The sequence below is a fragment of the Arvicola amphibius genome, chromosome 18, assembly GCF_903992535.2.
Source record: "Arvicola amphibius chromosome 18, mArvAmp1.2, whole genome shotgun sequence".
Taxonomy (NCBI): domain Eukaryota; kingdom Metazoa; phylum Chordata; class Mammalia; order Rodentia; family Cricetidae; genus Arvicola; species Arvicola amphibius.
This window is the reverse complement of record NC_052064.1, coordinates 10,116,580-10,141,312: the sequence shown is the minus strand read 5'-3', so window position 1 is coordinate 10,141,312 and position 24,733 is coordinate 10,116,580. Positions and strand designations below refer to the sequence as shown.

The window sequence follows — 24,733 nt, the reverse complement described above, 5'->3', positions numbered from 1 at the left end:
GATATTCTCCCTTTCATCTTCTCTGTATTCTTTCTCTGTAAATTTAAATATCTGACTTTTTGGTTGCTTTTCAATCTTTCTTTTTTTCTTTGCCATTTATTTTTGCTTCTCTTTTCCCTGAGTTTAGGATTAATGGACATTTTCTCATTTTTATGTTTTACGTATTCTACTTAAACTTTCTTGTTTTGAATTGTATGAATCTCTGGTATATCTTATCTCAGAATATTCCCATTTATGAATCATTTTCTCATTTTCAATGTGCAGTGTGTTTTGTCTACTGAAAATATTAACTAACAGTACTATTCAATGCTAGTGAAGCTGTTGGCCTTGTGTTACTTATTTTTTTCTTGTTGTTTGTTGTGGCTGCTATGTTTAATTGTAAAGACTTTGGTCAGATACTAGATACAGAAACAGGCTGACTCAGTTCTCTGAGTGTGTGGGTCGCTGGTAGACCCCGAACTTTAGCAAAACAATGAAGTGCTTCCCTTTTATTGAGAAGCTCTGGACGTTGCTGCCTGTCTTCCCCCCAGTGCTATTAGAGAGTATGAGCACGGAATGCCCAAAGAAAAATATTGTGGAAATAGATTAGGTGATTGGACTGCACTTAATTATCCTACTTTGGATGATACCTGATCTTAATTTGATTTCTCAGTCCCCATACCTCTCTGTGTATAAGAAGGGGTTCTGTGTGTAAGGAGCTGGGAACAGGATCTCAGGATTAAGGAGCTGCTGAGGACTTCCAGTCACCTCCTGTGTAGACTTTGTGTGTCTCGGTGTCACTACCTGCTGATACTTCTGTATATAAACTATTGCTTCTGGACTTTCCTCACTGACAGTGGTACTTGTTCCTCTGTGCTTTGCTGTGCTCTTCTAGCTACTGTTTGTTTAGAAGCCTCTAAAATGTGGTGGTGTGTGGATTTGGCAGAGTATAAAGTAGATGCATGTTCTGTTTGTCATGTTTATCTTGGAATCTTATAAAAGCTTGTGCTTATATAAATCACTGCATAATTGGTTAGTTTTGTTCACATTAATCCTGCGAAGCATGTACCGTTTTGCTGTTCATCAATTATTAATAGTTTATCAAATGTGACAAAGGTCACTGGAGTGAAGATACTCAGATTAACAGTGATTTCATTACCATCAAATCCTTAAAAATTTAGAGGCATAAACAAAATCCAAAGTGTGTCTTTATTAGGATTTTTTATATCTGTAGACATATTTATCTTTGCTAATTGGTGTTTGTTATGACTTGTCTTAATGGTTGTGTGGTGGCAGTGTACACAGCAATGTGCGTTCATGCTGTATAGAAGTAGCTGGTGGTCTGAATTTAGAACAGTTATTCAAAATATACAGCCTTTTGGTTTTCCATCATTTACACACCTAACAACCTCTTTTTGACTTCAGTATTTTGAGTTACATCCAGGTTCACCGAGTAATTTACTTTTTTCCAGCTGACGCCCACTCCAGTTTTCAGTCCTTAACAGATGCCCGTTCTTCGTCTCCATTTCGTAATTCAGGAACTGAAAAGCTAATGAGTCATGGCAACTATTTTCTAAGTAAAAACTTTCCGTAGGTGGGATTTTTCATTTTTCCTTGATCCGTGCCCTGCTTTCTAGCGTGGAGCCCCAGTTAGCCTTTTCTGTTTCAAGGGCATCTATAAGCTCAAGTCGATTTTCTTTTCTACCAGTTCTTCTCTTTCTGGTTTTCTGGGCTAAAGTGTAGAAGCAGCGAGGATAGATAGTGTTATAATCCAGTTAGAAATTTGATACTATGTTGAAGGAAGCCATCTAAATCTGCCAATAACACAAAGTCAGTCGGCAAGAGGAATGAGCCATGGGGGAAGAATGTAATTATTCATGGAGTATTTGTTAGAAGAAAACAAAAGACCAATAATTTTTATTTATAAACACAAATCAGAGCTCAGCCCACTGACCAGTACTGTGAGTTGACAGGCAGATTGTAAAGGGGTCAAAGGCCACTTGATCTTTATTGTTTTCGATAATGGCATCTGTAACAGGTAAATGGGCAGCTTTTCATCCCGAGGGCTGCAACAAGATTCTCATTTTATGTGCTGAATCCTAACATTTCAAGCAGGTAATTTCCAGTTTCATTTCAACGCAGCAGTGTGAATATGTGTGCACGTGTGTGTGTGTGTGTGTGTGTGTGTGTGTGTGCGCGCGTGCGTGCGTGTGCGCATATGTGTTTCAGAATACAGTATCCTTTCACTGAGCTACCTTAGAGAGTATGACAGAAGCAGAGAAAAGGTAACCATACCTCTTTTAAGTAAGCACTTAGTCTAGCTGCTGGAAATAATTCTTGGAGCTGTTACCACCTCCAAGATTGTCCCAGCTGCTGATCACCCACTTTGATGGTCATGCTGTTCCCCTTTGGAGACTGGGGATCATGAGGGGTCATGAGGGCCCTGACTCTGTTGGTGCACCCCGATGCCTTGGCCACCAGTATAGTTGGCTTCCTTTATCCAGGTCCATTCTTGCTCTTTTATTTTGGTTCCATTTTTCCTTATATATTATTTTGTTCTGAATATACTTTATTCCAAACTTAGTATTCTTCTACTTTCCGAAGAACCTCTTCATGCTGAAGAAGTAGAAATGCTAAATTACAAATAGATTTTAACCCTTCATTTTTCAAGGGTGTGATAACCTTTTAAGATACAATTAGTATATGGCGTTCTGATTTAAGGATCCAAATACATGACACAGTGCCAGAAAGTCCAAATATAGCAAGAATTTGAAGAAAAGTTAATTTTGAAAAAAAAGTAATATAATGTGGCATTCTTTTAAAGTTACTGAATTTTTATCATAGTTTTTTAAAGTTTTTTTAAAATATAATTCAAATATAAATATATTTATATGTATTAATATCCTTTCTATGTTTTACCATATCACTAGTGAACAAACTATTGAGTAGGATTTGTCTGTTATCAAATACTATATTACTCTTTTCAGGAAGAGTATATGCATTTTCTGTCTAACTTGGACACGGCACGCCCCTTGCTTAGCTAATGAATTAGAGCCGTATCTTTTGCTTTTGTATAACTTGACTAATCCTCCTTACTAACATACTTCACATCACATTCGGTCCCTCACTCCAGAGGTTACAGTGCTACTAGGTGTTGTCTCTGAAGACATGTGATCCGTTCTCACATGCATGTAACCCGTGGATGTTTATATATATTCTTATTATGGACATTTTATATATATATTCTTATTATGTGTTACCTGTACTTTTGAATTGTTTAAACACATAGATTCAAGATCCGTAAATATGTTTGTGTAGTGTACATTCCTATTTTTAAATGAACACATCCTGTGCATCCCATGTTTCAAATTTTGCATACTTGTGAAATTCCTAATAAAATGAATCTGAGCGATGATCATTTTCAGACATTTTAATACTCACTTGTTCTGCTGTTTTAACTTTCAGTAACCTCATTTTCTTACTTGGGGCCATAAGTCGGCTTTATTATCACAGGCTTTTGTATCCTGGGTGGTGGTGGTACCTGTGTGGTCACTTCCTTTGCCAAACGTGTCTTATGCTCATCTCCTTGGTAGAAGTTTTGATGCAGGTGCTGTGTGTTAAAAATTGGCAGAGGCAAAATTTCAAATGTGTGCACCCTGGAATCAGAAAAGGACAATATGAATTCTTCTGTAACTCAGCAGTGAAGTTTTATTCTTTTCCATGAAATTTTTTTCAACAAACTTTTTATTTTTGACACATTGCACCCATCGAGAAAAGGAAGTGGTATCGGGAGCTCCATTTCACTGACTAGATGTTGGCATTAGAAGTGAAATCATATTATGGTGCGCAACAGCATTGGTCTGTGCTTCTAGCCACCTCCAGGTTCATATTTAAAACACCAAGTATTCCTGCTAAGTTTGTCACATGCCTAGGAAGGGTTTTATTGTTGGCAGTGTTGCAAGGATCTAAACTTTAAGTAAAAAAGAAGAAAATCATGGTTTCACTATATTTACGCTGTCCTGGGCTATACAGTTAGACCCTGCCTCAAGCAACATAAAGCAAAAATAAGAACAAAAATGTGAGGGGAAAAGTTTGAGATCTTTGCCTTAAAAGTACACATGATTCACATACACCACGGGGCAGCGTGAGTTACTCCCTCCACCTCCTAAAAATTCACATGGTTCACGTGCACCACAGGGCAGCTTGAGTTACTCCCTGCACCGTGGCCATAACAGACATTTGCAGACTTTACTGCCTGAAAAGATTTCTCTAACATGCGTCATTGTGCATTGTGTGTTACTCCAGTCAGGAAAATACATTTTTTACTTCATTTTTATTTTCTAGAAGCCTCTCCTTCAAGAGAGTTTCGGTTAATCCTATTTTGGAGTTTGTGGCCCATAGGCTTTCTTCCCCAGATAATCAGGCTTCATAACTAGACAAAGAAGAACTCTATAGTATTTAGGAAAATTTTAATAACATTGCTTCTAATGTGCCCTTCTCTGCTGTCTTGGGAAAGCTTCCCGGAATTATTACATGCAGAGAAAGTGTGTGAGCGAGCTTATGCATGTTTCCCTTCAGTTGTGTAGAGGAATAACGTGTGGTTTTATTTGTATCTCCCATAGTTGTTAGCAAATTCCCATGTAGTGAAGATGTTTTACTCATCTTTAGGAGCTTTATGATCTTTTATTTGTTTATAATGCCCTGGAAGATTGATACAGACTTTCAGGTGACTTTCCAAAAAGCAGAAACAAAACAAAACAAAAAACAGAACAGCAAAGCGTAATTGTTTAATACTTTTCTTTTCTCATAACGTGTCCTAAAATTAGTATTTTTAAAATTAAAAATTATACACTCTTGAAGCTGTCTGCACTGCCGTTCATTTTCTGAGCCACAAGCCTCTGAATGACAAGCTCCCGTGTGAGTGCGGTCCTCCCTCAGAGCAAGCCAATGAAGAGCCTCTTCTACTCATCCTTGTAGCCTTGGAGCTGTCCCATGCTGGGCGTGGTAGCTAGGTGCTGTCGCCTTGGCACCTGGGAAAGTAACTGCCTGAACTCTATGGAGAGTTCCAAGCCAGCCTGACAACAATATGATGGCTTGTTCCCCCGCCCCCCCCAAACTCCCAACAACAACAAATCCAAACCAAAACAATTCTAGACTAGCCACATTGTTTACCACTGTCTTCTCTTTCTGGTCTTGGTCTCTTCTCGCCACCCCCCGTTTTCTCTCTGTTTCAAATTCCGCTTGCTTATTGTCGCTCTTGCTCCATAATTTTATGCTCTCTCGTATTTCTAAGAGGGTAGATCCAGGGAGTGTGCTCAGGATTAAGATAGTCATGAGTGCTACTCCAGATCAGTTTGTTTTGCACGTGTATGTGTGCGTACATGTGTTTCCATGTGTGAGCGCATCTGTGTGGGCACACGTGTGCAACATACGTGAATTTGGAGGCCAGCCGCGTCTCCCTCAGTGGTTCTCTGCTTCCTTTCCTGAGTCAGAATCTGTCACCAAACACAGAGGTAGCCAGTGCAGCTAGTCTAAACACCCAGCCTGCTCCAGGACGCGAGACCGCTTCCCATGTGGTGTTAGAGATAGGCTTCCAAGCTTACCTGACTTCTTTATGTGCGTGCTAGTGATTTGAGTTCAGGTCTGCATGCTTACTGCGCCAGCATCTTATCCACTGAACTGTCTCCCTCCTCTTCTTTGTGAACTTTGACTGCTCTCGCATGGGAGCTGGTCTGGGAAGAGATGCATAGCTTAGAGAGTTAACTATACCGCAGTGAGCTTCACAGGTGTATAATCTTTAATTTTAAAAATAATTAGTTTTAGGATACACTGTGAGAAAAAGAAAAGAGTAAATAATTTTAACTTCTTTTTGTTTCTTATATTCAATGCTTAGTATATTCCATTATCTTGTGATTTATTTATTTATTTTTACAAACTCAACTGTGTCTCAAAGTACCATGACCATTTTTAGAAAGGGACTATTTGAGGATGATCCTATTCCCTCTTCTGATGTGGTTCAGGCTGGTGAGTGGTGTGCTGTATCACCCCTGATCTACACACTAGGCAGCCCTTAGGAGAGCACATTCAGTACAGTTTCGTACGGTTTCCCCAGATTTCCCGAGCCGTCTCCAAGCTAGGCATTGAATGTGCTTAATTTCAAAGAAGAAGATGGTTTCCCTTTGAAAGTTCCCAAACCCTCCTGTAGATACAAATGCATTTGAGTTGACGAATTAGCTTTAGCAATATTGGAGCTGCTGAAGACACAAACTATTGGAGCATGCACATCTGCATTCCTTTGGTGAGAGAAAAATGGCTAATACTTCTCTGTATGATGTTATTCCCAAAAGTCAAATAGTAAGTATTTTGTTTTAATGGAAGGGACATTTAAGGTTGCTGGTTTTGCATGCTGGGAATGTGGTTGGAAATGTCTCCTGTTCGTGCACCAGCCCCAGGCTGCTCGTGCATCTTGGACTGAGAAATAACAGGTGAAAGCATTTAGGCAGAATTATGGACAGTCACACATAGGTTTATTATTCCCACAAAGGAGGAGAAAATGTTAAATGATGAAAAAGAAATGTGTAATTCAATTAGAAGTAAACTGTTCCACACTGGTTATTACTGAAGAATTTTTGTGTAGCATAATCTACGTTTGTCCTAATTGCTTTTACCCTCCCTAGGGAGTATGTGTGTGGTTTATTGAGAGAATTTCAAACATTTCCTATGTGGTTTTAAAAACAGATAAAAATAAAAGAGTCTGAAAATAGACTTTGTGACATTTGAAATAAGTTTGTGCAGAAATAGTGACATATTTGAGAATAATATCTTTACTTATATCAGGATATATAGACTGGAAGACCATGTTGTCTCTTGTAATGTCACCAGAAGCACAATACTTCAGTTATAATGAGAACCTCAGAGGAAAGAGGCAGTACCTCTGTACTCATTTACACATGCTTGTTTTGTTAAGGACAGTGGGGAGTTATAATGTATTAGTGCTATAGCCTGAGTAACAGTTGATTGCTTGCTTAAAGTTGACTAGCACTACAGTTTAACAAATAAAAGTCCTTGCTTATGTATAGTGGGTGCAAGCTCCCTTCATTAGATGCGGGGGGGGGGGGGGGCTCTGATTTTGTCTAAAATGCTGTGGGTTAAGCTTTCTTTTCATTTCTCTAAATTAATGAGTGATTCTTCTGTTTTGGAACTTGCAGCATTGTGATTTGATTAGCTGTGATTTAGGACTGAAATAAGAGAGTGCTGTTGAACTTCACAGGGAAAAATACACTCAGTCAATTTAAACCTGCGGGCTGCAGGTAAGAGCAGTTTGCGCCTAACTGCTCAGTAATTCGATGTTTTGATTCTTGCAGCACTCTGAGCTGCTTAAAATTGAGATTTTTGCCTTGAGGAAAATGCTTCTGATTGCTGTGGAAGAAACGAGTATTCCGTTCTGTCAGTTTTCTTCCCTCCTGTAGAGCAGCGACAGTTCCCTGGGGAGTTGTGTGGTGGTCGTGGACGAAGGTTAGATAGATTTAAAAGGTTAGATCGTCTTCCAAAGTTCATAGCCGTTGTGAAAGGACTGTTTTAATTTCACACTGACCTTCGGATTGCATGCCAAAAAATTGTAATCTGTCTTGTTCTTTTCCTATTGCTGGCACCAAATATCTGTTTGGAAGTAACTTAAGGGAGGGAAGGATTTATTTTGCAGCCCAGTTGTAGAGATACAATTCCTCTATGGCAGGAAGACATAGCGGGCTGTGGGGTGGCTGGTCATATTGCCTCTCCTGTCAAAAAGCAGAGAGATAGATGGTAGTGTTCATCTGGCTTCCTCTTTTATACCGTTTTTATTTAGGTAGAACATCATCCCAAGGGGCGGTGCCACCCACTTTCAGCATGGGTCTCTGGAAACACTTTCCTAGTCATGTCTGGGTACGGGTCTCACTGAGGATTCCTATTCTAATCAACTGACAATGATAATTAATCATCACAGTTTGGAAAAAGTTACAGGGTTTCATGTCCTAGACAGGGCACAGTGTTAAGGGTACCCTTAGTCACTACAATTACCAGCTTTGGCACACTCAGAGTTATTGTGATTGCCTTAAATTTGGGACCACATGAGATACCACTGAAGAGCAAATGATAGCTCTTTTCCTTTAGAAAATTACAGTGTTTTTATTTGCAGTGTCTTGATCTCATATAATCAAGATTACCATTTAAAGGTTCTCTATAATGGTTCTCTTGCCTGGATGAAGAGAAAATGCCTAGAATCAAACTTGGTTGTGTAATAAGAAGGTTTTCAAACACTCCAAGGTTAGTGGGGGAGAAGAGGGCCTTATATTTTGATGCCCAGTTTATCTATCTTAGCCATTAGTTCCTGTATGCTTCAGTGAATTTTTGTTTTTATGTCATTAATTTCATAATAGAATTATAACAGAGCTTTGGTGATTAAACTTAAAATTAATCCATTTATTAAGAATGCAGAAATTCTAAATTAATTTTTAACCCCTGTAATTTCTCCATATTCTTATTACACAGACTGTTTTTCTTCTCACTGTTATAGAATTTTACTAAGTGTGAGTATATTGACTTTCCTCTCTCTGTCAAGTGGAAAGTCAAATCAACAGTGTAAATGCTAGGGAAGCTTTTCTTAATGTAATTTCAAAATGATGGGTTCTGTTGGTTATCCTCTCTGGGATCTTTATTTTTAGCCTAGATGCTTAAAATTAGGACTGTGCTATTTTCAGTCCCGTCTTTTGGCAGTGCTTCCAGCGAGTGCCCGAATTTGCTGACAAATACTTAAGATTGCAAGTGAACAGAAACAGACATGCATATTTGGGAAGGGGCTTTGTTCTTCTAACGAGGCATGTCCCTTCTGTAAGCTCAGGACACTCAAAAGCAAAATTACCCCGAAGCACTTGAGGACTTTTGAGTAGGAACTTTGATTATTTGGAGCCAACCACTGAAACCTGAATTCATGAAGAATAAGCTAGAATAAAAAGATCCATAAATACATAATGAATGCTGGGCCATGCTTCACAGTTCTGCCAGTGGAGAATGGGCAAATCTTTGTGTCCGAAAGGCTGCCAGAGTTCCACTAGCTTTCTCAGCAGAGTGTTCTGTGAACGTGCATTGTTTTCTGGCCCCTGACCCAGGCCAGATTAAAAAAGACAAAGGGATGAAACCTGAAAAAACCAGACTGTGGTGTGTTGTAGTCTAGCCTTTGACTGTCTTCCCCTGTGTTGTTCCCCTTCCCTTCTCTCACTCACCCCCTTTTTCTTCTCCCCTATCTCTTTCTCCTGGTTCTCTTTCTTAAGAGCTGTTCTTATGTGGACATGTTTTAATGTTACCATGCTGTGGTTTTTCATTCCTGTCTTGTGAGTTAGGCCTCATGACTGATGGCAGTCATTGTGACGTGAAAGTCCGCATGTGGCTTAAATTGACCAAGACTCTAGTTTGCCAGAGAGTTTATGGGGTGAAGCCCTTTCATTTTCTGTGGTCTCTCCATACCTTGCATTTTATAATTTGATCCAGCCATAAGAAATTCTGTCAGGATGACCAGCAGATTCCGTATCTTACAGATGCTTTTGTTGTGAACATTTAGTCTTCATTGGGTTCTCATTTCAGCTCTTGTCTCAGATTCCTTCCCCTAGAAATGTTCCCGGAGCAGTCAGCAGGAAGGAAGGGGGGAAAAGATAGCTAGGTGGGGACTAGATCTTTAGAGTCTTCATTTCCTTTGTTTTTCTTTGTGGTCTGTCAATCTAACCACACTTGGAACCACCTACTCCCTTGAAGATTGATTTGAAGTTCCTAGGCGTCAAATATAAACCTGTCAGACAGAAGCATCTGTAGTGCTCCTGAATGGCATTATCGTGAAGATGAGCAGCAGTTATGTGGTGAACGTGACTGGGGAGAAAGAGAGCGAGGGCAGGGAAGAAGAGATCCCAGTGCAGACAGCTCCGGAGACTGTAGAGGGCTGAGTTCTTGATGTGCAATCATCAGGGAGCTGTGCTCCAAGTGCCCCTTTAATTTGGAAGACTTTCCAGAGAGCAGGCTGGAGGATCTGGGAGAAACTCCTGCTCAAATCTGACTCTTGACTCACACTGACAGATGGAAGCACTAAGAAATAACTGGTGATGTCATTATTTAGCCCCTTATTTCCCACAGCAGTCCAAACACAAAGGCTATACGACCCAGAGCTGACGAAAGAAGTTAAAGGAAGATATAATGAAATTTGTAATTTTGCTACATCGGATTCAGCCCTAGGCAGAATACTCCATTTAGAAAAGGGGGCGGGGAGTGTAGACTACAGTAATGGGAAGGAATCTTGGGAAATAGGAAGGGGGGAATAAACAGCTCTTAGTGTCGGTAGAACTCTTTGTGAAAAACGAATACTGTACTGGACAGTAAGTCTGGTCTGGCTCTCCTGCTTGCCCCTCATGGACTCAAGGTTCTTCAGTTTCTTTCTCCTGGTCACTCAGAAAAGTCTAAGGTCCATGGTGTATACACTGGGTCACTCGGAGTGCTTGAGCATGGAGAGCAGGTTAGTGTGAAAGAGGATATGTGTGCACACCAGCGTCACACATAACCGTGAAACGCTACCACACAGAGAGCAGGATAGTGTGAAAGAGAATATGTGTGCACACCAGCGTCACACATAACCGTGAAAGGCTACCCCATAGGAGTGGCTTTTTTTCCCTTCTCACTAGATTTTTATTCTCATGTTTTGTTTCAGTCCTTCCAAATGTCCCTCCCTAACGTAAGCACAAGACAGAATTTCATGACCATCCTCATCACTAATATTACCTGTTGTGCACTGGCAATTTGGAACCAGTGTGGCTGTTTGCTCACTATTTTCACAAACAGAAGTCTGAGGTAGGTGTGCTGATTACATCATCACACAGAGGAAGGGGGTGTGGCAGTGAGAGGTTGTGTGGCCTGCACAAGGTGACATGGCCGCCACAGCTCTGTGTGTGTGTGTGTGTATGTGTGTGCGTGCATGTGTGTGTGGGTGATGTCCACGCACACATGTCCAAAGACCGTGTTTCTGTGCCCTATGTGTAAGGAAATATGGGCTTTGTCAACATACCAGAGATATACTGTTTAAAGTATAAAGTAATTTCAAAGACTTAGCTTACAAAGATCTCATTTCCTAAGAACTCGTATCTGGAAAAACCTCTCCTGCAGTTCATGATGCTGGGTCACAGGGCAGACATAAACAGGTCATCTGCCTTCCCTGAGAATCAGGACTTTTTGCTTAATTTTTACTATGTTTTATTTCTCCTATGTTTTTTTTTTCATTTTAAACAACATTCCCAAATACTTTATTTTTGAACAGATGAAAACAATTGAGAAGTCATAAAAATTCCACAACAGTTAAATAATATTAGAGCAAACCCTTTGTTGTGTTTTTAATGCAAAATCACCATGTGTCCTGTATGCAATGTCCTGAGAGTTCTTTAGCACCAGCACCCCACCCCTTTACTTGTTGATCTTGGATCATATTAGCAGATACTTAGCTCTTCCTTCGTGCCTAGCGTTTTTCCTGTTTGAGCTTGCTTTGTTGGTCTGCCAGCTCAGAATTGAGTCCTGCTACCTGGTATGATAATTTGTGGGATTACAGTACCTCTGTGACTGCCAGGTTAGGTTCCCCTCCCTTGCCTCTGTCTGCATTGACCTCACCCTTTAGAGACTGGTTGGGAAGCAGGAAGTTTCTGTGTCTTGTAGTAATTTGCTTATCTTACTTTAAAGTCTGAAGGACTCTGCACCAAAACAACCTGATTTTACTTTGTTTTGGCGGTAGGGCAGGGTATAGCTCTTTAGTTCTCATTTCTCTCAGCCCCCCCCCCCCCCGTCCCCCCACATACACAAAGGGTTTCCCTGAAGTTTTTAAGCCTGTCCTGCTCTTGTAGACCAGGCTGGTCTTGAACTCACAGAGATCAGCCTGTGCTGAGATTAAAGGAGTGCACCACCGCCCGGCTAGTTCTCATTTCTTACAGAATGAAATGTAGTAATTTACTGGTTTTAGAAAAAAAAAAGTTAGTTGTTATCTAGATGTCAAATATGTGAATAAATGAGGTTTGTAGTCGTTGGTCGGTTGTGCTACAGCCATACTGTATTTTAGAATCGTGCATCTTTGACACATAATATTTCTCATTCATTTTTAGAGGCGGTCTTGCTCTGTAGTCCAAGCTTTCCTCATGTTGTTTATGTCTTAGTGAAGTAGGAATATCATAGAGTGCCATCACATGGAAGTCTCCTTTTTCTGATTCTTGGTGTTGATTATATCTTGGCCAAATCTTCTACTTTAAAAGAAGTCAGATTTTCCAAGGTTTATTCACTTCATTGTGTTACTCAGAAAACGGGTTTCTCATCTCATTCTTCCAGGGGCCTTTGCAAGGACTAATAGCACAGTGCTCCTCTGGTTAGGGTTCCTCTGGATGGATTACATCCTGACAGATGGGACCAGAGTCGTGTGTATTTGAGAAGAACGATCACAGAACAAGACTGAAAGCCGTAAGGAATTCAGACTCCTGTAACAGCTTGCTATCACCCAGATATGATGGCATATGCTTGTAATTCTATCACTTTAGAGAATTTCTAACTCAAATCCAGTGTAGGCTACCTAGTGAGATCCTATCTCAAACAAAATGAAAAAGAAAAAAAAAAAACAACCCCAAATCTCTTTTGCAGATCTACTCAGGGCCCTTCAGGAGCTATTTTTATCCCTTCCAGTGACATGGTCACAATGGCTCCATGACCTCCCCCTCGCCTCCACCTCTCTGCAACCTCAACAGCCTCGCACCACGTCCTTTGAAGCAAACTTCTAACACACGAGTCCTTTGGTGAAAAAGAACTCTGAAAGCACATCCAACCACAGCAGGCGCTGTCTGTGTGACTGGACGTATCTTCTGTGCGCCACTCTGCTTGTCGTGTGTTAAATATTAAGCCACTTTGGTATCATTCTTATTCCATGGATCTTATACCACACACACACACACACACACGCACACACGCACGCACACACGCACGCACGCACTGTATGCATAACCTGATAGGTTAAAAGTTTTTGTATACAATTTTATTTGTTCTTCAAAAAGCAAATGTTCCTAAGTACTTATTTGCTCCTTTCTGAAGTTGATGTTAGCCTAGCTACATTTGAAAGAATGAGAAAGTAAATAATAAAAACCTTGGGTTTTAGATCAAGATGAATCCCTCAGTGTCTTAAATGCTTGAAATAAAAACTTTCATATAGTTATTCCGGAAAAGCCCCCATGGACCCACTGTAATTATATTTTGAGTTTGTTTTAATGAGCTTATCTTATATGTATGTATGACTCTCTATGTTAATGTTCTCTTGTGTCAGCTGTCTGGATCTCATAGATCATAATTTCCAAGTTAAATAGTTCTAATACTACAGAATTTGACTGATCCTTAACCCCCTGTGTGGTTCTAGATGGAAGACAGTGCTGTAAGAATGTGTATCGACTTGCTCCTCTGTCCCATTGTAATCTGTCTTTGGATGGGCTCCGCTTTCTCAGAACTGATCTCTCCCAGCAGGCTTTCTGAGTTGTCTGGGGGACATTCTGCCCCGTGTTGAACTGGTGATCCTTACAGGGTGCCATGACAGGATGCTCTGCATTCTGCTGTGGTGCTCGGCACTCCTGTCCACAGCTACTTTGTTATTTCCACCTCCTCGGTGACTGACCTAAGCTCAGCATGAAGGGCGAGGCTACCCTGCCGTGTGTCATAAACGGCTGCCTTCTGATGTCCACTCAAATCCCAGTAACAAATCTGAACTGTGGGTATGATGGTTACAGCAAGATCCTTGAATGCTTTATAAAACCTGCACGCCCTCAGTCACCCAAGCCAAATGGACACAGAATCACCGAGCACACATTTTGTCTTGTATGTTAGGTGATGCCTTACAGTAACAGAGCAAACTTTTAAGTAAACCGGTGCTTTGAGAAAGCTTTGTGCCCTTCACCATATAAACACGAGTGAGGTAGGGAGAGATACTGTTATTGGCCTGCTAACTTCTCATACTTGAAAAATAACTGCTTGTTATCTTAGTGTTTTAATGCACAATTGTCTTTTTAAAGTTGTTACTTTGAATGTGTTTTGTTAATTTATAATTTGTATTTAAATATAGTCAGTTCTTGAAAAGTAAAAAAAAATATTTGTATGTAGATATGTGAAAATTTCAGTTGTTAATTTCACTGTCATATGGTTTCGAGTGTTTTCAACTCACATAAAGTAAATAAGAACCTAAATTCATTTGTGAAGAACTTGTGATTAGAGTTTTGTTATGTGTCAGGATATATAGTCAATGAGGAAATTGACACTCCAACTATAAACATGTATTTGCTTTAATGCATACATGTTTGACGTAAAACTAAAGATGAAGGTGGTTCTGTTATGGTTAAAATGGGGACTGGTGGAACATGCAATTGCATACACTAAAAAATCCATTCACTTGTCCTTTGTTTGGTTTGTCTAGGAGGTAATGGTGACTTTGAAGTAGAAAAATATTGATCCATCGTGTTATAGCCAGAGGGATATTAATACATTCCCACTTTTTTTCCAGCACACTGATTTATGCCAGTACATGGACAAGCACCCTGGAGGACTCCATCCAGAGAATGTGAAGGTAGGAAAAGGGATGTGAAAACGAAGGGTTTACATTCTTCATGTGCAGTTTTAAGTCCAAGACAAACATCTCTATGATCAGTTGAAAGTTTATAAAAAAATCTTCTGTATGTAGGACATCAAATTAAAAACTAGTCGTTATTTTAGTTGGTAGAAGTTAATAGTGTTTTAACGTTAAATAGTTTTTCTATAAAAAACATTTAGATTGTTTTCTGTACTTTGTGGTCACTTTTGAATCATATCTCATATACAATAATGTACATGATAATTTCAGATAATTGAGTTAAAAGAGCATTTGTGATGTATAAGCTGAGAGTATTTGCTCAAGTTTTAGCAAAAAATAGATGCTTTGTTCTTTCTTCAGATGTTTACTGCATTCTACTCATGTTTACTGTATTCTACTCCTCTTGAGTGTTTAACCTTGGTTTAAAGGATGTTTTCATGAAAAGCTAAAGGAAGACAAGAAAAAACTGACTAAAACGCAGAGGTTTATTGATTTATTTAATTAATATTTTCAACATTTTCAACATTGTGCTAAAATAAAATGTCAGTTAAAAATCGAAAAAAAAAGGAAGGAAGAAGGAACCACACCAGCAAAGGGAGATGGTGGGTGGTGGTGGGATAACTGTTTGAAGATTTTGATGCAAAATTTTTTCCAACCTGGCACTACATACCAACCATCAGGTGAAGAATGAGGGTAAACTGTAAGTCGTGCCCAGGATAATGCCAGCACCACAGAGATGTGATCCATTTGGAACCCACATTTCGTAGAAAATAAACATCACAGCTACTGAGATTGAGACATTTGTTAAAGGACCTTCGTTCTTTGTTCAATGTTTATTTCCTTGTGGTACAAAATTAATACATTAAATTACTGCTGGTAGCTGTATTACGACTTTATTAAGAATTGGTCATATAGGTTTATTCCCATTTTTATATTGAAGATGACAATGTTCTCTTCTCTGAAGTTACAAAACATTAGAAACTAAACACAGTGAACTTGAATGCCCTGTGTTCTGGCATCTGACATGCAGACCTTGGATTCTGACAGCTACATTTCCTTGGGAGGCCACTCACCTATTTATGTGTTGGTTTTCCTCACTGTTTGCTAAGAGTCACTCCTCCAGGGTTACAGTTAGGATTTACTCTGCACGTGAAATTAATTTCCAAGATGTCTGACAATGGCATGGTGAGAGATGTCCCATTGGTATTTCCGTTCGATGTATTCACATATTCTTTCAGGTGGTGATAATTATGGTCACTGAAGTCTACGAACACAAAATGAAGAACATAGTAATAATATTCGCTAAATTAACAACTGTTCATAATGCTGTGTTAGAGACTGAGGAAAAGGAAATCATTTGAACTAAAACCAGGACACTGAAAGAGTTCTCCATTATTAGAAGACTTGAAAATGAGGTGAAATGTTATTATCTCTAAAGAGTATACCCTGGGCTGTGACGATGGTTCAGTGAGTCAAAGAACTTGTGAGGCACAGGCTTGATGACCTGCTCAGAACCCAGGATCCTGTAATGGAAGGACAGCACACACTCCAAAGTTTGCCTTCCATGCTCCTGCTGGAGCGAACATGTACTCACATTGACATACAATTTGCATGTAATAATAACAGTAAAATATTTAAATGAAGGTATGTCCTGAAAGACTGTGTCTTTCTAACTCATCTACTGCTCAGTGTTTGGCTAAACATGTCAGACATCATCAGATGATCAGAAGATAATGCTCAGTATGTGTTTTGGTTAGAAAAAGAGAAGTGAAATGATCAAATTCTTTCACATACAGATTTCTCTTGACAATGTGTAGAAGTGTTTTTAGACATTTATCTTAAATTTACATACTCTCTTTGTTTTTACTTCTTACATATTTGTTGGTTATAAAATGTCAACGTCAGGATGGGGAGATGGCTCCGTGGGTAAAAGCACTTGCTACCAAGCCCAAGCGCCCGAGTTCCACGTCTAGGACCACCATGGTGTAAGGAGAGAGCAAGCTCTCAAACACATAATGTCACACTTGCCATCCCCCATAAACATACAGGCCAATAATATAATTGATAAGTCAATACACTTGTGAATTGAGGGGATTTTTCTTTAAGTTTGATTTGGGCAGAATTTCAGGTACCACAAGCATAATGTGTTGTGGGAGAACAGAGAAAAAGAAGGGGCACCTGGACCGCCCTGTGCCCTCCAACTCTGCAGGAGCATCTGAAATATTTTAAGTTCATTTGGTACTAATTTTAGGTGAAAAATTTGTGAAAGTTTTATTGTTTCTGTGTAGCACTCCAGGTTAGTACTGGAATAAGCTCAAGAAAATTAGTCAGTATTAATTAAATTTCCCAAACCATGCCGCTACTTAAATTGCCTGCAGAATGTATCTGTTATTAATATGGCATTCTGAAACAAACGTTAACTCTTAACTAATAGTTCATTTCTAAGCATTATATACATTTTTGACAGATGAGTAATTTCAGCAATTAGTTACCAAGAGGACGATTTTAAACCTGATGTTAAAGCCTGAGGACAGGGCCTTATTATAAATATTTATGATGATTAAAGACATAGCAACCCATTTCTACAGCACAGAAATTGGCATGTGGGAACTTCTCAGGTTTCTTGGAGACTCCATATTTTTCCACATTTTAAATACTAGCTACCTTATAGCATATTAGAGTTTGGTCGTGATTGAGTCACACACAAAACTCGTTTCAGTTTATGATCTTATACCGATTAGTGAGTTGTAGCTTGGCCATTGAATTTTTTTCAACAACTGAAACAGTTCAAATGTCTCCTTTTATTCTGGTTTCATGTATTTAAAAATTGATAAGCCCATGAGACTGGAAATTAAGGTTCATGGAAAAAAAAGAAAAGATTAATTGATGCTGTCTTTAGCTGGCAGGCATACATATAGATGATGGCATCTTATTATCATGAGGAGATTGAGTCTTCCTGTGTTTCATGTAATGTATTTCCATTTCTGTGGTATAATGACTTTTCTAGATGATTCTTTACAAAGTTATATTTCCCGTTTATTTTTTAAATAACTGAAAATGACCAGAGTAATTTTGAACTCCTCGCCCTATTCCCTGAAGTATCTGCAATCCTCTTGGTATAAAAACTAGCTCCTGGCTTTCATTTCAGCTAAAATATGAAGTTTATTATGGTGAAAAGTGGCTCTCTTTCTTCTATAGTTCAGAGAACAAGCAGGTGTATAACAGATAAAATAATGTTATGCCAAATTAAGATTGTCTTATACAGATGGCACTGAGAATTGATTCCTAAATGAGACACTCTGATGCTTAGAGAGGAAACCAAATGGCACCTGATTTTCTCCGCAATCTTCATTAGAGCTCTCATTGACCTAGTAATGATACCTTCTGATGCATTGCCAGGGATATTATAGAGCTTTTCCTAATCCTGTATGTTGGGAAATATGTTTTTCATCATCCCTAGTGTTTTTTTTAAAAATTCTACGTACATTATTAGTGCTTACCCAGGAATTTCCTGAACACTTTTGTCCTATTTTTGTAGTAAGTAATTATACTCCCTATTTAGAAATTAAAGGATTGATTGAAAATAAAGTTACAATAAAATTGTGCATATCAATCCATAGTGTATTAGACATGCAAGGGAACTATATTTTATGATTAACCAGTGAGGCCAGCATTCAATGGACTCATTTGTTGATATACTTGTTAACCATTTGGGTCTGATAGAGAAATCAAGGCCAGCTAATTAAATAGTACATTCTTCAGTTGTTCTAAAACTCAAACTTAAAGCATGGTAGGATGCAGTCGCAGAATCAGGCATGCTGTATGTAGTTATAGGGCAACAGCCAAGTGGAAGTTCCCATTGTGAATAGGGGAGATGCCATCCGGGGATTCAGACTTTCACCAGATTATCCTGTCTGCCTCTCTTCATTCCGCGATGGATATAGCACAGTGCAGTCGTGTTTTATGTTCCCACCCCTCTGCATTCCACAATGGATGGAGCACAGTATACTAGTGTTTTGTTTATCAAAAAGGACAAAATGCCCATCAGGGAAACCAGCAGGTGCAGTGGAGTTGCACACCGGGTTCAATATTCAGCACACTTTTGATTGTCTTGGCTAAGCATGGCTTGTGTGACAGGAAAGCCCACAGTTATTATCCCATCAGTATGTAAATTTCTATTACTTCACATGTCTTCGGGAGGTTATTGAAAGAAATTCATTGGTTGTATATAGCCAAACTCACAAGTCTTTTAATTATTACATTTCACTTGGAATTATTTTTCTCTGTCGTGTAGCTTCCTTTGGTGAATATTCTCCAAGACTTTTAGGCTTGATTCATTATTTGTTAGTCTTCCAGGCTGTATCTTTATCTCTTTCTAAAACAAATTTATATTACCCTTCTTGATTCATATCAAGATATTTCATGCTGATTTAGTCTCTAAGATGTTATGGACATAAAAATCATTGAAATGTAAATGCTTGTTCATTTTCATTGTCTGGAAAAGAATTTCCACTAAGTTTCTAAGTGTGGGATAGTTAGCAATTCGTTATAGAATCCTTGTGTTTTGGTCAGTTTCATGTGAACTTCAAACAAGCTGCCATCTTTGGGGAACGTATCTCAACTGAGAAAATTTCTCCCCACAGTTGGCCTGTAGGCAAGCCTGTCCAACTCCTTGATTACAGATTGATATTGGAGGGTCCAGCCTACTGTGGGTGGTTTGCTCTCTAGGCAGGTCGCCCCTGGGCTGTGTGAGAAAGCAGGCTGAACAGGCCATATGTGAGCGTTTCTCCATGTTTCGGCATGGAGTTTTTGCTCTGATTTCCCTTCATGATGAATTGTGGTATGTAACTGTCAACTGAAACAAATCCTGACCTCCCCAAGTTGCTGTTGGTCATTATATTCAGTTACAGTAATAGAAATCCTAATTAAGACCCATGGCTCTCTGTGCATTTTTATTGGATATAGCCTAGTAGCTACTGGAAGCCTATTTATTCTATCAGGCCTGCTTTCACGGAACTTTACAGGAAATAGATATCTATCTTGCAAGCAAATTTGGTCCCCTAGGAGTCTCCTCGTTCTAGATCTTGCAGCTTCAACCTGGTCACTCTGGGCATTTCCATCCAAGAGCATGACCTTGCTTGGTGTCCCCCATTAGACTAAGTTGTGATGGAAGACAGTTGATCTGATGAGCCCAACTTTCAAATCAAATGAAAACAGTTCTTCCCACAATAGCTGGCTCTATACCTCAGAGTCTCATTTAAAAAACGTATATTCCTGTTCAGAAAGCTGCTATCGTTAGAAAACAAAACTTATTAGTGTTTCAGGATCTTAGAACTGTCAGCTAATTTTGATATTATCTAGGGATTCTGAATCAAGTTATCTGTCTTTCTCAAGATGGTATAGGAATGTAACAAAGCAGTAGAAAGTAGAGAAATCCAAGAGGGTGGAAGTGTGGTTAGTTTCTTCTCCCATGTCAGCATGTTTCCTGACAGCTGGATGTTGAGCAGTGCACTGCAGAAAATGCATCCACGTGGCTCGATTCACTGCCATGGATCCCTGCGTATTTTACCGTCTGAACACTTCGTTAAAGGCTTTCAAGTACTGTCACAGAGTAGCTAGCAACTTCCCTTGTTGAAAAGCTAGTTTCTAAGGAAATCCCATCCTATTTATTATTCTTGTATAACCTTCTTGCTATTGCTGGAAATCTGACACATCAAATTGCAATGACACTTTGTAAAGTAAAACTATTTAGACATGATTGAATATATTATATTGAAAATTAGGACTCAATATTTATATTAGAGTCTTTGAAGCTTAATTAAGTGGAATGAGTCATAATGAATCATTCTGTAGAGTCTTCCCATTGAAGAGCTAGCTTAACGAGAAGATTATCTGATGCAAGTTTTAGAATATTTTGTCAGTGTTTCTAGTTATTTTTCTAGAAAGATGGATATGTAGCAACACCTAGAACAATGCACACCATAACAAGGTCCCAGTAAGTGGTTAATACTGCAGTCATTTTTCCTGGTGCCTATTCCATTGTTTTTCATAGAGTTGTGAAATGATATAATTTAGTAGTTCAAGTATCTGTTAAAGGTGTACATCTAAGACTCAAGCAGTCCTTCTTAAACTGAGAAACCTAAGAAGGAGAAATATTTAACAGCCTCAAGATGACAGCAGCATAGGTTTGCTTTCTTTGTAGGAAACTTCTGGCATGCCATGGGGATGTGTACTATTGCCAATAGCTCTTACTGGTAGATCTGAAAGTCCTATATAATCCCTGAGACCCTAAACTCCTTAAAGGGAATTTTTCATGCCTTGGAAATCTGCAAAATGTTCTCCGTGCTTAATCCTGTATTAAGGAGAATCTTGTATTTTAAAGAATGCTTGTATTTCTGACCATTCACAGAACCCAGTGAGTCTATATTGTAAGGCACAGTGCATCTGAAGTTACATTGTAGACTCTGGTGCCAGGGGTTACTTAAAAAGCTTGTTGCTGTATCTCTAACATGTCTGAGGAATAAGTACAGCATATTAAGTTCAACAATGTGTACTTTTACCAACTCACTTCCTAAGTTATGATTAAAATACCTGCTTTTTTCACTTCGAAAACTTGTTTAACACGTTTCAAAAAGGAATAAAGTATTAAAGGGCACTTGTAAATGAAATTTATTGAATTTTTTTTTTGGTTTTTCGAGACAGGGTTTCCCTGTAGTTTCTAGAGCCTGTCCTGGAACTAGTTCTTGTAGACCAGGCTGGCCTCGAACTCAGAGATCCGCCTGCCTCTGCCTCCCAAGTGCTGGGATTAAAGGCGTGCGCCACCACTGCCCGGCCTGAAATTTATTGAATTTTAATCTCCCTTTTCTTGTACCTATAAAGCAATGTGTTTATATATGTTAGTAAGTGTTGCATTGATAAAGAACAAAACGGGAGTATTTTTAGCAAGGATATGCCATGGCACTGAGAATGTGAACAGTTCCCTGCAACGGATGGCAAGGTTTGGGGGCTAGAGGTGAGTTCCTGTCAGAGCATCCCCGCTCATTGGATCATTGTGGAAGGGCTGTCTCCTGGTATTTCAGTTACAGCAATTGAACATACTCATACTGGGGCATAAACCTTCAGAGTGTGTGGATGAGTCTTTGCAGAAGGATTAAGTAGGATATTCCATGACCGAGTGTTCTTGGGGAGGCCTCCTGTACACTGCAGTAGAGAGCTGGGAATCAGCTGGGAATGTGATTCCTAATAGGATCTATCAGTCTTGTCCATGCTCCTGCCTGATGCCATTATTATTTCCAGGGCGACTTTTGAACAGAACAAAAAGGAAGCTTGAAAAACCTTTAGTTCGTTCTATGCTAATTGGATCTTTTATGAAGTTGTGTTCCTTTAATAATGACAGCACATTAAGTACTTGGGTGTCGGACCTCATCAGAAGTGCAGCTTACTATGGTTAGCAATAGCGTGATGCAATGCAAGTTCACAAGCATCGTGAGAACTCGGAGGAGGTGTGCTTCGGACTTGCCCTGTTGGCAGGTCTTTATCAGAAACATAGACTTTGAGATCACAGGGATTAAAATAATACATGTAACAGTACTTGGAGCGACCTTAGCAGTAAGTCTTTATCCTTTCTTTTATTCTGTGGGGTTCCTCCGGCATCTGCTCATTTTAATAACCAAGCTAATCTGATCCTTCCTCTTGGCCTGTGTGAGCCACTCTGGTGGTCCTTTCCCCTCAACATCCTCTGTTGTTTTGTAGAAGGTGAGTGGCAGCTTAATCGTGTTAAGGTTTATGTAACATTTGAGAGACGTGGCGGTCCCAGAAACTCAGATGAGAATGTTAAGGTCCTTTCCTGGTTTGCATAAGGAGAAAGCCCCATAACTGAGTTCTCCAGTCTTACCAGAGTACCACATAGGATGTTCTATGTAGCTCACCAAGGGGCGGAGTTCTTAGTGTCTCCCACTCTGCTTTCCAGAGTATAGACTGTTAGCCACTGTCAGATGCTATTGGTAAAACACACACATTCACCCTTGCCCTTTCTTTTTTTCTTCCCTCTTCCTCTGCTAGCCCTCCCCTTTTTTCTTCTTTTCTGTCCCCTCCCTGCAACCCTTCTCCTCTTACCTTTCTTCTTCTCATTTGTTTCTTTGATAATGTCTCAGTATATAGCTCAGGCTGGTCTGGAACTTGCCATCCTCCCGCGTCAGTCTGTGTGCAGGGATTGCAGATGTGCACTAGCACACCCAAGCTTTTGTAGTGATGGGAGCGGCGGGCTGCATTCCCGTCCGGCTCCTGGCTGCCTGGCTAGCTTATGCATGATATCCTAGTTGAATAGCTTCTGGATTAGCAGAAGGATTCTATATTTTCACTAGTTACTGAGGGTATTTGCTCCTGCTTAATCTGCCCACTTCTGCACTTAGCTGTTTGAGCATCCTATTCCGGGACTTCCTATCTGTGATCTTTTTTATCTGTCTTTATCCAGATGTCTCTAATCCATTTGGTAATACCGTTATTGATACAGAAATGCCAACTGTGTGTCTGGTTTGTGATGAGCTATAAGGGATACCGCTTGTGTGAGCTGGGGTTAATTCTGTATGTATGATGTGCTCAGAAACAGCAATGAGGACATAGAGTGGGAACGTTTTATCCAGAGCAGAGGGGCTGAGAGGGGACAGAAAGGGAGTCAGGGAAGGCAGCAGGGACCAGGGTACAGAGTTGGAAAGCAGCATGCCTCTGACTATGGTGAGTCAGGAATAAAAAATCGTAGTGACGGAGCACCTGGCTGAAGCTAGAGTTCAGTTCCCTGAGTTCCCAGGGCGTGTTCTTGGATGTCCATACGCTACGCCAGCAGGTTGAGGAAGCAGCTTCTATGTCAACATGGCTACACACGGTGATCCTTGTCTCTAGTTCCTGTGCAGGATAGGGAAGAGTGTCAGCTTTGTAATCAAGCAATCTTAGTTTGTGCCCTGGGCCTTACACTTAATTGCTGAGAAATCTTAAGAAACTACACTGTTTCCACATCACTGTGATGGGGATAATGGTAGAGCATCCTTTGTGCTGTTCCTATCTTTCAGGTTGAAAGCATTGGCGTGGTTAAACAGCCAAATCCTCGGTCCTACAGGTTCTAAACAATGCCCAGCATCTTGGGCAATGCCAAATTTTTCTTAACAAGATAGTCATTTCTTAATTTTAGTATATGCTTCTATATCCATGTGTCTTTTAATGCATTTTAATTCACCTGCTTATCTTCCTTCTGAACTGAAGAACTAGGAATGTCATAGAAATCATACGCCTTGGTTAAGTCCCAGGATAAAGAGGGTTAGAAGTTAGGGTGATGCTAGTGTTCAGCTTTTTCCATCTTCTACGTAGGAAGAATTAAGAGGAGTCAAATTCTGGAAAGATGTTTGTTTTCTGGAGTCTTTAAGCCGGAATTTCCATCTATTCTATCTCAGAATAGATACTCACATCTGTCTACTTGCACTCTGGAAATAGTGAGCCAAGGCCTTCTCTTTCCCATGCATATTTACCATTTATAAAGATGTTTGAGGTGAACTAATTGTACTGTCATTGCTACAGGCTATGTCAGAAGACAAGTGTGCTTGGATTTCGTAGCCCTGGTTAGTGGGAGCATTCCAGAAATGCCAGCTCTCAGTGCCCTCCAGGAGCTGCTAATCGTTTCCACTTGAATATTTCAGAGGGGTTCCAGCTTCGTTCTTTTAACTTTGTTGGATATCCTTGGCACAGCTTTTTGTTACTAGTTGGATTTATGAGCAGGATGTATGTAGTTGGTGTATAAATGTAAAATACATTGTTTTGTTTTTGTTTTGGGAGAGTGATCGTTTAAATACTAGGTCAATGAGAGTGACTTTGGCAAGCAAATTATTTGAAATTAACTTCCCCGCAAGCGGGGCTTTGGGATAACAACGAGTGAATTATTCTTCAGTTACTAAAATAGAAGCATTCGCTTGATGTAAACGCCAAAGCGAAGTCCTCTAGTCATTTTGTCAATATTTGTCACACCCAAACTATTGTTTCTGCTAGGCAAGGTCAGCTCTGCAATTAGTGAAGGTGCACATGTGTCTTCAGGCAATAACCAATCTCCACAGCCATTTGTACAAA

At 39.7% G+C, this 24,733-nt stretch overlaps 1 protein-coding gene across 1 annotated transcript in view; it reads left to right on the top strand.

Moving 5' to 3' along the window:
* Positions 1 to 24,733, top strand: part of Cdk14 (cyclin dependent kinase 14) — a 529,530-nt gene that overhangs the window by 255,860 nt on the left and 248,937 nt on the right. The window contains exon 7 of the mRNA XM_038315331.1: positions 14,558 to 14,620. Coding sequence (XP_038171259.1) covers positions 14,558 to 14,620 — 63 coding nt within the window. The remainder of the gene's footprint in view (positions 1 to 14,557; positions 14,621 to 24,733) is intronic.